This window comes from Microcaecilia unicolor, chromosome 6 (genome assembly GCF_901765095.1).
Source record: "Microcaecilia unicolor chromosome 6, aMicUni1.1, whole genome shotgun sequence".
NCBI lineage: Eukaryota > Metazoa > Chordata > Amphibia > Gymnophiona > Siphonopidae > Microcaecilia > Microcaecilia unicolor.
The window spans coordinates 84,599,008-84,612,381 of NC_044036.1; the positions used below are offsets into that span (position 1 = coordinate 84,599,008).

The 13,374-nt window shown below is 40.6% G+C and overlaps 1 protein-coding gene across 4 annotated transcripts in view; it reads right to left on the bottom strand.

Moving 5' to 3' along the window:
* Positions 1-13,374, bottom strand: part of RABGAP1L (RAB GTPase activating protein 1 like) — an 803,631-nt gene that overhangs the window by 534,931 nt on the left and 255,326 nt on the right. For all 4 annotated transcript variants that reach the window (XM_030206422.1, XM_030206421.1, XM_030206423.1 and 1 more), the window contains one exon: positions 13,099-13,249. In XM_030206422.1, coding sequence (XP_030062282.1) covers positions 13,099-13,249 — 151 coding nt within the window. The remainder of the gene's footprint in view (positions 1-13,098; positions 13,250-13,374) is intronic.

The window sequence follows — 13,374 nt, forward strand, 5'->3', positions numbered from 1 at the left end:
CCTGTCCAACTATCGGTCGATTGCATCTATTCCACTTTTCGTGAAACTAATGGAGAGCATGGTGCATAAACAACTCAGTGAGTATTTGGACAACTTCAATATTTTGCATAACTCACAGTCGGAATTCTGTCCGCTCCATAGTACTGAGTCCGTGCTCGTCACTCTCCTGACTAACTTTAAGAAGGAAATAGCTGTTGGAAAGAGTATTTTGCTTTTACAGTTCGACATGTCTAGTGCCTTTGATATGGTGAGCCATAACATCTTACTGCGGCTCATTGATTACTTTGGAGCCAGTGGAAATGTATTAGCCTGGCTGAGAGGCTTTCTAACCTCAAGAACTTACCAAGTTAACTCCAGCTCTAGCTTATCATCTCTTTGGAAAGCAGACTGTGGTGTGCCGCAGGGTTCCCCACTTTCGCCAACTCTCTTCAACATAATGTTGATTCCTTTGGCCACGACCCTTTCTAAGCTTGGGCTCAACCCGTTTATTTATGCAGATGACATCACTATCTTTATCCCTTTTAAAAAAGACCTAAGTGAAATTACCAATGAAATAGTATTACACACCATGCTTGACTGGGCCAACTCATTTAAATTCAAACTCAATACTGAAAAACACATTGTCTTATTCTCTCCTCTCCCTATAACAAATTCAAGCCCCCAACATTAATCACTCCTGAGCTTGTCTTGCCAATCTTGGAGTCCCTAAAAATATTAGGTGTCATTGTTGATAGAACCTTAACCTTGGAGCAGCAAGTGAACTCTACAACCAAGCAAATGTTCTTCTTTCTTTGGAAGCTTAAGTGTATACAACCTTATTTCCCTAGAGAAGTATTCTGCAGCTTAGTTCAATCACTAGTTATAAGCCGCCTTGATTACTGCAGTGGAATCTATGGGGGGGTGCACAGACATGCTCCTAAAAAAAAACTACAAACTGCCCAGAACACAGCGGCTAGGCTCATCTTTGGTAAAACGAGATCTGATAGTTCAAGACCACTGCATGAGAAGCTGCACTGGCTTCCTGTGAAGGACCAAATCGCTTTTAAAATTTGCACTCTGGTGCACAAAAACATCTACGGTGAAGCCCCTGCTTATATGGACACCCTAATTAACCTGTCGCCTAGGAACTCTCACAAATCAGCTTGTTTGTACCTAAATCTCCATTACCCAGTTTTTTATGGCCTCAAGTATAAGACCACCTATGCATCCTCCTTCTCCTATCTCAGCACTCAAATGTGGAATGGGCTGCCTCAATTGGTCAAACTTACTCCTGATCACCCGACCTTCAAGAAGCGCCTCAAGACCTTCCTTTTTGGTAGAGCATACGCTTCAAATCTGCCTGGCATCTCTTCCTTCTGAATTCCAACTGTCGTAGCGATATATTGTTCACCACTACTCTTTCCCCTTTTCCCTCCTTAGCTATTTCCCTTTCTCTACGACATTGATTGTTTGCTGAATTGTTGTATGTTTTTATAGACTGATGTACGCCACATTGAGCCTGTCCATGGGTGGGAATATTGTGGGATATAAATGTATATAAATGAATAAAAATAAAAATCAGACAAAAGATTGCAAATTAATACTGTCAAGTACTGAGAATGATGTAAATAGGAACAACAAAAATAATTTGAAATGTCTACATGCAAACGCCAGGAGCCTAAGAAATAAGATGGGAGAGTTAGAATACATTGCACTAAATGAAAAACTAGATATAATAGGCATCTTGGAGACCTGGTGAAAGGAAGATAACCAGTGGGACACTGTCATACCGGGGTACAAATTATATCGTAGTGATAGGATGGATCGAATTCTGCAGGAAACAAAACACATCTTGGAATCCCTGTGGATTGAAATTCCATGTGTAAAGGGAAAAAGGATAGTGATAGAAGTGTACTACTGTCCGCCTGGCCAGGATGAACAGACGGATGTAGAAATGTTATCAGAAATTAGAGAGGCTAACAAACTGGCCAACATGATAATACTGGGTGATTTTAATTACCACAATATTGACTGAGTAAATGTAACATTGGGGCATGCTAGGGAGGTAAAATTCCTTTTTTTTTTTTTTCAAACTTTATTTACTATTTTATACCAAATGTTCAATCTTACAAACACCAGCATCACACATTTGGAGGTAAAATTCCTTGACGAAATCAAGGATTGCTTTATAGAGCAGCTGGTACAGGAGCCCACAAGAGAAGGAAAAATTCTAGACCTAGTCCTTAGTGGAGTGCATGATCTGGTGCGGGAGGTTATGGTGATGGGGCTGCCTGATAAAAGTGATCATAATATGATCAGATTTGATATTAGCTTTGGAGTAACTATAATCAGGAAATCCAATATGTTAGTGTTTAACTTTCAAAAAGGAGACTACGATAAAATGAGAAGAACGGTAAAAACAAAACAAAACTTAGAGGAGCGGCTGTGAGGGTCAAAAATTTATATCAGGTGTGGATGCTGTTCAAAAACACCATCCTGGAAGCTCAGGCGAAATATATTCTGTGTATTTAAAAAGGAGGGAGGAAGACCAAACAACAGCTGGCATGGTTAAAAAGTGAGGTGAAGGAAGCTATTAGAGCTAAAAGAAAATCCTTCAGAAAATGGAAGAAGGAACTGACTGAAATTAATAAGAAACAGCATAAGGAATGTCAAGTCAAATGCAAAGCGCTGATAAGGAAGGGAGGAAGGCAAAGAATGACTTTGGAAAAAAGATTGTGTTGGAGGCAAAAACACATATTAAAAAAGATTTTAGGTATATAAAAAGCAAGAAGCCGGCAAAAGAATCAGTTGGACTGCTAGATGACCGAGGGGTAAAAGGGGCGATCAGGGAAGACAAAGCCATAGCAGAGAGATTAAATGAACTTTTTGCTTCAGTCTTCACCGAGGAAGATTTGGGAGAGATACCAGTGCCAGAAATGGTATTTGAAGCTGACGAGTCGGAGAAACTGAATAAAATCTCTATAAACCTAGAGGATGTAATGGGATGACAAATTGAAGAGTAGCAAATCTCCAGGACTGGATGGATTCATCCCAGAGTACTGATAGAATTGAAAAATGAACTTGCGGAACTATTGTTAGTAATATGTAATTTATCTTTAAAAATTGAGCGTGGTACTGGAAGATTGGAGGGTGGCCAATGTAACGCCAATATTTAAAAAAGGTTTCAGAGGGCATACGGAAAATTATAGACTGGTGAGCCTGACGTCGGTGCCAGGCTAAATGGTAGAGACTATTATAAAGAACAAAACTATAGAGCATACTTAAAAGCATGGATTAATGAGACAAAGCCAACATGGATTTAGTGAAAGGAAATCTTGCATCACCAATCTATTACATTTCTTTGAAGGGGTGAACAAGCATGTGGTTAAAAGTGAGCTGGTTGATATCGTATATCTGGATTTTCAAAGGTCGTTTGACAAAGCACCTCATGAAAGACTCCAGAAGAAATTGGCGAGTCATGGGATAGAAGGTAGAGTCCTATTGTGGATTAAAACTGGTTAAAAGATAGAAAACAGAGAGTAGGGTTAAATGGTCAGTATTCTCAATGGAGAAGGGTAGATACTGGGGTTCCCCAGGGGTCTGTGCTAGGAGCGCTGCTTTTTAACATATTTATAAATGATCCAGAGATGGGAGTTATTTGTGAAGTGGTGTTGTACTGATTAATTATGAATGTTGCACTATTTTGTAATAAGCAAGTTAGAAGTCTTATTAAACAAAATGAAATATATCATTTCACCAGGAGGCATATCTAAAAACTATTCTTGCTTTTTAAGCACACCATTTCAATGTAGTCTCTTGCTAAATTTTTGGATTAGCATTAGAAAAAGTAGGATTAATTTGATATCTGAATGCCTAAAATATAATTCCATGTGTTCATTCTACAGCCTTCATACCATTCCCTGTATGCTTCTTTCCTGTAAGTCATGGTAAACATTGTTTGGCTCCCCAATCTGTATGTTCCTATGCTGTCGGTAAAGCATACAAATTAGAAAAATACAATTTGAGATAGGGCTCCCATCTTTTTATGATATAATTTGGTGCCAACAATGATAACATGTTATTTAAAACAGAATGTTGTCAAGTTTAACAGTTGTTTGGTATAATTTATTTTTTAATTTGCTAGACGAAAAATGTGTCAATCTAAACAGCTAACTATCACTCAATGAATTATAGTATCAGCTGACCGTACCCTTTCAACAAATGAATAAAGTATCTTTCTTGCAGAGATAAAACTGTGCTCTGCTTTAAATGCCATCATTTCACTTCTCTCAGAAGGCTGTAACTTGAATAGTACCCCAAAATGCTGAGAATCACAGTGATAAATTTCAATACTTCCTCAAGTGTAAGCAATATGTATTGCTACATATTCAAATGTTATAAAGGACAATAAAATCGTATGTAGTTTTACACTGTCATTGAACCCAAGCAGAAGGTAAAAATGTAAATGTAGTCAAAGTATTTCCTTTACTACTACTAATCATTTCTATAGCACTACTAGATGTACGCAGCACTGTAAACTATGGAACGCACTGCCAAAAGGAGTGAAAACAATTTACAACCATCTAAGTTTCAGGAAATCACTAAAAACCTACCTGTTCAAAAAGGCATACACTATTGAACCAACATAGATGCCAACACCCTGCAACGCAGCAAATCCAGCGATCGTATTGAACATTATTTTACCTTTCCCTCTCTCTGATCCCCTTTGTGTCTGAAAGAAATGGACCCTTATTTAACCACAATATCACCTTGTATTTGTTTCTCTACCATTCTTGGCTAACGCCAATGGTACCATATAAGCCACATTGAGCCTGCAAATAGGTAGGAAAATGTGGGATACAAATGTAACAAATAAAATAAAATAAATAAAAAATATGCAGGTACTTTCTCTGTCCCTTGAGGGCTGAAAATCTAAGCGTTTTTCTTGTACCTGGGACAATGGAGGGTTAAGTGACTTACCCATGGTCACAAGGAGCTGCAGTGGGAATTTAACCCAGGTCACCAGGATCAAAGCCTGCTGAATTAACCATTCAGTTTACAATGAGGACACGGGGGGGGGGGGGGGGGGGTGAGGTTTTTGCAACTACATTCAAAGTGGTTTACATATATTCAGGTACTTATTTTTGTACCAGGGGCAATGGAGGGTTAAATGACTTGCCCAGAGTCACAAGGAGCTGCAGAGGGAATTGAACTCAGTTCCCCAGGATCAAAGTCCACTACACTAACCACTAGGCTATGCCTCCACTCCCAGGGGAGTGGGAGAGGGGAGAGGGAGTGGACTTTTCAACAGGAGTCCACTGAGTCACCCTGGCTCTAGGAGTCTGGGTCTTGCACATATCCTATACAGTGATACCCAATTAAGGGATCTCTTGCCCAGGGTCGCCAATTTGCAGAGCCCAGGTCTCAGGATTTCTTTTTAAAGTTCCATTAACTTCTGTGGAAATTTAAAACTTTGCCTGTAAGAATGGCATTACAAGCTAGCAACAAATGGTATGGTTTAAAAGGGCAATTCTATAACAGAGCACTTATAGATATGTCCCTCTTGCACACATAAATACACAGGAAATTGGCACATGTGTAAGTGGCAGCAAATCGACTGCACATTATTCTGTAGGAGTGCAGATATGTGGCATATCATGTAAATACAAGGGGGTGTTCATGTGGACGCATCAAGGGCAGGGCTGCTACTACTGCATGCAACTTCCAGAATAGTGAAGTGACGTGTAGCCTTGCCGCACTGAGGTGCCAACAGTTTCACAGGTCTATGGCTCGCATAATTGGGGGCATCTAAATGTAAAGTGTGCTGATAATGGGTTATGCCAGTATTGTAAAACAATCAATAGCCTCTGAACCACCTATATGAAGGCATCCACTTCCAGAAGGGCTCCCAAGGCATCAGCAATTACGTGACTGGACAGCATACAGTAGAAGCAGGTATCAACTTTCCTTTATTGAAAATTAATGTAACCAAGTGCATATGAGCTTAGACACGAGCATTTATACCAGCTGTAGAGCTGCTGTGTTAGCGCCCAAGTGCTACATATACTAAGCGGTAGTAAGCCCAACGTGGGCTTACCATGTGCCAATTTGGAGCTACCGCTGGCCCAACACAGGCACCGGTGGTAGTTTCAGCCCTAGCATGTGCCATGTCTCTCGCTAGGGAAAACCGGGCCCAATTTTTTAACGCAGAGGTTACCAGGTGGTAATTGGGCGGCTCCGCATGCTACCTGCATACTGCCAGGTTAACACAGGAGCCCTTACCGCCACCTGAATGGGTGGTGGTAAGTGCTCCCTTACCGCATGACCATGTAGTTTTGCATCCTTTCTACCCACTGCAGTAAAAAGGGCCACGGCACACGGCAAAAGCAGCCCCTGCCGCTAGCGCAGGGCCCTTTTTTACTGCAGCTTAGTAAAAGGCCCCTTAAAGTATTCTGGAAGCTACGGGTCCAAGTCTGAACTCCACCCAAGCTCTGCCCATGTATGTACCCCTTTGTAAGTTGAGTGAATAGTGAATATTTACATTTTCACACATAATGAGCTTATAACAGTTAGGGCCTATTTTATAGAATTGTCTCCTTTCAAGCGTACCGAGGGTGCGGACAGTGGGAGCCTAGGCTCCTTTATAGAATACTAGCATGACCTGGTATCAGCATGCCTAATATTTAGCCATCTGCACGTACACCAGCCACAGAGCTGGCATAAGGGTGAACACCTAATGCAGCAGGGATGCATATCTATATAAATAAAATCCCCCTCAGACATTCTGAATCCCCCTCAGACATTCTGAAGCTCACCTCACTCCAACTGTGGCTCCTGACCTAGGCTATTCGGACTCCCGCACTCAGCCACGCCCATCTGCGCCCTAGGCCACGCCCCATCTCGACATAAAAAGCACTCTCAACGTTCCATTGACCACTGACGTCAATGAAGCCAGTTTGTTTGTTCGAAGCTCTGTAGCAGCAGAAACACAGTCTGTGGGCCCCGCTCTCGCGTCAAACGTAATGACGTTGAGGGCGGAGCACATTCAAGGAGCCAATCAGTAGCCGAAAGCAGGAGAGAGGGCGGAATGACGAAGAGGAGGCGGGAGAGAGGGCGGAATGTGGAAGAGGAGGCGGCCCGGCAGTGCTTCTACCTCACAAAAAGCTACCAGCCATGGAGGCGGAATAAGGGAAGGAAGAAATAACTGCACTCAGCGCCAAGGAGTAGCGGGCACGCCAAAAAAAACCCAACAAACCGGAGAGGGACGTGTAGCTCCGCCCTCATGTCACCACGCGATTACGTCGACGGCAGGGCGGAACAAACAGCGTCGCACATACACAACTTGGACGGAGATCCCGAGCCCCCCTCAGTAAGCGATGACGTCGACGGCGGGGCTGTAAAGAGAGCATCACACAAACACAACTTGCACCGAGATCCCGGAGCCACCCTCGGTAACCGACATCAACACACACAACCTAATCTCATAGCAACAGGGTCAACTCTGCCTGGGAGGGTATGCTGGCATGGAGGAGGAGGAAATCAGGAAGTAAGTCAGAATGCTGGCATGGAGGAGGAGGACATTAGGGAAGGAAGACAGAACTGCTTAACAGAAGGAAAAGCAGGTGGGGAGGGAGGGGCACACACTCACTCAGTACAGATGGGGAGGGGGAAGGCAAGAGAGGGGAAAAGAGGGAGGAAACGGAGGGGGCCCAACAAAAGGGAAAAGTACGAATGGGGGGGTAAGTAACCAGATGCTCTGTCAAACACACTGTAGCTCTCGGAAAACTCTGTCTCTGTCACTCACTGTGTCCAACATACGCACTCGCACACAGTCATTCTGAAACATACACACTCAAACACAGATACACAAGCACTCAATCTCTCTCTCTCTCACACACAGTCACTCTCACACACACACTCACTCTAACATACACACTACGAGGAAAACATGGCTAGCGCCCGTTTCATTTGTTTCCGAAACAGGCCTTTTTTACTAGTACAATATAAGTTGCATATGTATGTGGAAGCCCCGCCCATGTCCTACTCAAGCTCCTCCTCTGTGAATGCCCTCCTTGCAAATATACACTATCTAAGTTAAGTGAGTATTTGCAAGAAGAGTGCACAGGAGACATGCTGGCAAATATGCACATATCATTTACCTGTGAAACTAGCAGATAAATGTTAGTGCCCAGTTTACAGAATTGCACTTCAAATGCTTAAATTTAATATATTTGCCATTATTGGACTTAAGGCCACATGCAAACTTACAATGCATGTCTTAGATTCATATTCTTTTCTGTGTTAAAACCCACATTAAATACAGGTGCAAAATTAGTATAGAAAAATGCATATTGAAAATGTATTTTAAAAAACATATTAAGGTTAGCATGCTTTATTACATCAGGGTCACCGTTAACTGCTGAATAACTATGTAGCAGGAGTAGGCAGTTTACACTACAAAGCAAAAGAACTGAAGAGGATTTGCAAGTCAAAATCCTAGTGAAGCAAAATTCATAGCTCCCAAGATTAAAAAACAAGGGACGGGTAAAAATAATATTTCAAAGCTAACAGGAAAATTTGGAAATAGAGAGATGATGCATTCTCTCTCTACAATGCATTGAAGATGGAACAGGTGGCACCTAGGAGGGAGACAATTACAAAACAACATTCTTGGTCATTCAAGCAGCCTCTACACTACATACTTAAAAAAAAGGACACACTAGCAATGCCAACCACAGTTAACACAAATCTCACAGTGGACCAACAAATAGTGGAAGCAGCTCTTCTGTTAAAAACATTCTACCCTTGCATATTTTGCCAAAAGATGAATGTTCTAAATGTAAAGAAGATGGTGCAACACTTAGCCATATGTTTTGGTCTTGTGCTCCTGTACAGCAATACTGGAAAGAACTTTACAACCACTATGGAGATATTCGTCACTCTTATTTCCCGACTTGACCTCTTATTTTGGGATTGATAGTCCAAACTAAGGCTAAGATACCAAGACTTTTCTTGCACAAACCATTTCTTATTGCATGTAAATGCCTACTATTGACCTAGAAACTACCAAAACACCTACTGTTACTCAATGGCAAGTATACATGACTTTGCTATTGGCAATGGAATGGATGGGTGTTGATTCCAGGAAAGATACTCAATGGACATTCTTCCAAAAGATTTGGAAACCATATTGGCCTACTCTCTCTCTCAGAACACGTAGTACCTCATTTAACAAATAATTTTTTGTTCTAGTTAGACTGTGTTTATAACTATGACTTGGCTTTGTGGCTTATTTATCTGTGCGCCAGTTGGATAAGAAGGGTGGGATGGGTGAGGGGGGTGGTTTTTTATGGTAGCAGAGTTTTGATTTGTTTATTGTTTACGCTTATTGTTCACATAGCTCTATGGTCGATGTGTGTAAGAAACACCATGCTTCAACCAAATTTTCTTTTTATTTTCCTTTTTATTGATTAATAAACAGATTTTAAAAAACCCACAATAAAGTTCTGAGCAAAGACTAAGCGTACTGGTTTCCTCATGAAAACCTGGGAACAGTGTATGAGATTCAAGTCCTGGAATGGAAAACTTCTACGACCAAAAAAAAAAAAAAGCAATTTTTAACGTTCCTTTCCTTGCTAGTATGAACTGGAAAGACTATGACCACCCATGTAACTAAAGACCTCACTGACTGTTTCAGTTTACAAAGTACCTGAATAATAATTAAGATAGATAAAATTGACTGAGTTGATGGAAGACATGATGATCAACAATGATTTCACCAACTTCAAAAAAACATTTAAGTGAAACATATTTCTTTTTGCAGGCAAAAAATAGAGATGCTCCTCTTTTTCTAGGCTGTCCCAGCTTAAGAACAGAGCTTTTCTTCAACTGAAAAACTGATTGCTTGCTTTGGGAGCTACTTTTTTTTTTTCCCAAAACTCCCATACATGTGCTTGGCCAGTTACCAGGGGAACAGATATATTTATTTAGAACCCTTACATTTAGCCAATTTTCTTAAAGAGAGGAATGAGTGATTTAATTTTTCTTTAGTTTATAATTCAGCCCTTACAATCTGGATGGAGATATGATTGTGTGGAATATTTAGAAGCACATTTACTAAGGTGCAATAAGAAGTATGGGTCTTAGCAAGCACTAATTGTTAGCACTAGGATACACTAACGCTTACCCCCAGATTCTACACAGCGCGCTTAGAGATCCAAGCCAAAATGCAAGCATATTCTATAACAAGGCATGTAACTTAATTGGCTTAACAAGTTAATCAGAGTTGATAACAGCATTTAGCAAGCAATAATGAGCACTAATTTTTAATAAATAGAATTTGCACGTACAACTCAATAAGTGCATTCTGTAATGCAGTGCGCCTAACTTCTAACACGCCCGGGCAAAAGGGGGTGTGGTTATGGGCAGGGAAATGGGTGTTCCAAAATGTACGCATGTAGTTATAGAATATGGCCTAATGCACCTAAATCTATGCACCAGGATTTATGCCATGTTTTCTTTGGTGTAAATGGAGGCACATAGTTTTAGGCGCTGAGATATCAACTATCTAGTCGCCACTTATAGAATACACTTAGCATTGATTTTTGTGCTGATTTTTTAGGCGCCCTATATAGAATCTCCTCCTTAGCGTGCATTAAAACTGCCAGTGATAAAAGTCCAGTGCTAACTGCTTGGCAGAAGCTGGGGTGAGGACTGGACAGAGTATAGGCAGAGATTGGGCAGGAACTGTACGCTGCAGTCAGTGGCTGGTAGGTAGCACATGCAACCAATACGGATTCAGCTAACACCACCTCAATAGGAGTGTTAGGTCCATCCGCGATTAAAGCACCTGAAAGTAATACACTTTAAAGAACATTAGTAGAAGACGGCAGATAAAGACCTGTACGGTCCAACCAGTCTGCCCAACAAGATAAACTCACAATATAAGGTATGATACGTATACTTGATCTTGATTTGTCTCTGCATTTTTCAGGGCAGAGACTGTAGAAATGGGCCAACACTGGCCTTGTTCTCCAGCTACGGAAGCTGAATCTGTCCAGCCACGATCAGGGCACAGACTATAGAAGACTGCCCAGCACTGGCTTTGCTTCCCAATTACTGGCGTTTGCCATCTAATTACAGCTAAACTATTTGGGTTCCATGCCTTCTATACAGGATTCCTTTGTGTTTAGACCCATGCATTTTTTAATTTTGTTGCTGCCTTCGTCTCCACTGCCTCCCGCAGGAGGGCATTCCTGGTATCTATCACTCTCTCCATGAAAAAGTCCTTCCTGAAATTATTCCTGAGTCGGCCCCCTGAATCTGTGCAGAAAATGCAGGATACACCTCCAATAGTTAGCACAGAGATTAGGCACTCAGGACCTCTTTTACTAAACCGTGCTAGTGATTCCTGTGCGGCAAATGCAACGCAATCCATTCAAACTGAATGGGCTGCAGCGAATTTGCCATACCAGAAATTGCTAACACAGCTTCATAAAAGAGGCCTTTAATGTGTGTTGCTTTTGGCTCTTAACCCACGTTAGACCAGATTCAATATATGGAACCTAAAAAAAAATCAGCAGCGAAAAAAAACGCACTTAACAGTATTCTATAAACCATACCTAAAGTTAGACGATGTTTATAGAATATACTTAGCACCCATCCCCATGACTAAAATTTAGGCACGACCATTTACGCCAACTAAAAGCTGTGTAAACGCCCATGCCTGATCAGCCATATTCTATAACGATGCGAATAATTTTTAGGAATGCCCATGACCCAACCATGCCCCTCCCATGTCCACACCCCCTTTTGTGATCTGCGCATTAGAATTTACATGCACCACTTTACAGAATACGCTTAGAAAGTTGCACATGTAAATTCTAATTAGTGCCAATTAGTGCTGATAATTGCTTGTTAGTGGCAAATTATTGTCGCTGATTGGTTTATTAAACAATTAAGTTGCTTCATATTTAGAATCCAGGGGATTAAGTGCAAACACCTAACATCTTTATTAAACATGCTCCTTGGGACTGATCAGTGGTTGTCTGTTTTCTATTGCAAGGGCTTAGGAAGGTAATTTTTCCCTTTGTGTTATTTTACATTTTTTTGTGTACATTGTTTGTTGCTTTCCTGCTTTTACTAGATGTAAATACTGAAAATTTCCTTAATTAAAAAAAAGAAAAAACACTAATTATAGAAAACTTGCAGTCCAGCTCACTGCATATAGGTAAGCTACACTAAGCAACAAGCCAATAAAAATCACAATCTAGAATTACAGTACATGGAACTCATCAGTTGCTACTGTTACATCCACAAGAAGAGATACTCTTATCTTTTGAGAAAGTCCGAGGACAAAAACCCAAACAAACAAACTCAGAATCCATTGTGTGATCCAAAAACCAATAAGATCAACCAGACAGCTTATTACTACTTAGGAGGAACAGCAGCACATCACAGCTGTAAATCTTCATTTTGATTACACAACATTAAAATCATTCACATACTTTGTAAAGGGAATGAACGGGAAAATAGCAACAAGGTCATTGTGGGGTCTTCTTTTGTGTGAAAAAGACATAAGTTCAGCATTACAGAACAGCTTCTCAAGCTGGAAATCAAAAGGCTTCATTTTTACTGAGTAATTTATTGAAGACAATTATAAATACAAATAAACAGTTTTGTTTTAGAGATTTTTGGCCTAGTCAATGAAAAAAAAATTTCAGGACTACAAAGTGGTTGACATGGTAATGATAAATTCGTTTTCTATCCTGCTATTACCTCACAGTTCTAAGCAGGTCACAATTTTTTAAGAGACCAGTTTCATTTAACTGGTAAGAAGGGCCATAATAATAGATTCAATAGCCAGTAGTGGTTCAGGGAGGAAAGTTCATCCAGACAAGGGGTCAGTAAGCAGTTGGGACAAATTGATGTATGTAATTATGTATTACTAGGATTTATTAACAGCCTTTTAGAAACAGAATTCAACCACAAATAATCAATGCAAAAACACTCAAAGATCAATTTAATTGCAATATTAAATTTTAACAGCATCAGGCATTAAAGCTACATTTTCCTGCAAACAAAATGAAAATACCAAACAAACCCAAACAGGTTTCTTACTTTTGTGATGAGAATGCGGTATCTCTCTAACATAGTCTGGTCATCATGACATCCTGCTAGCAGCAGCCACACCTCTGCCCTCAATGCCTCTGGGATGCCACTCTTCACTAGAGATGACAATCCTTTTGGTCTTACACTGAGGTTATTGTGCCTGTGAAAACAGAAAACTGACACATTACCTCTTCTGTATTTTAAAACCAAGTATTCAACAAGAAAAAAAATAAGATAAACCTTTTAAAATTCATAGTTAGGGGCCCTTTTATTGAGCTGCAGTAC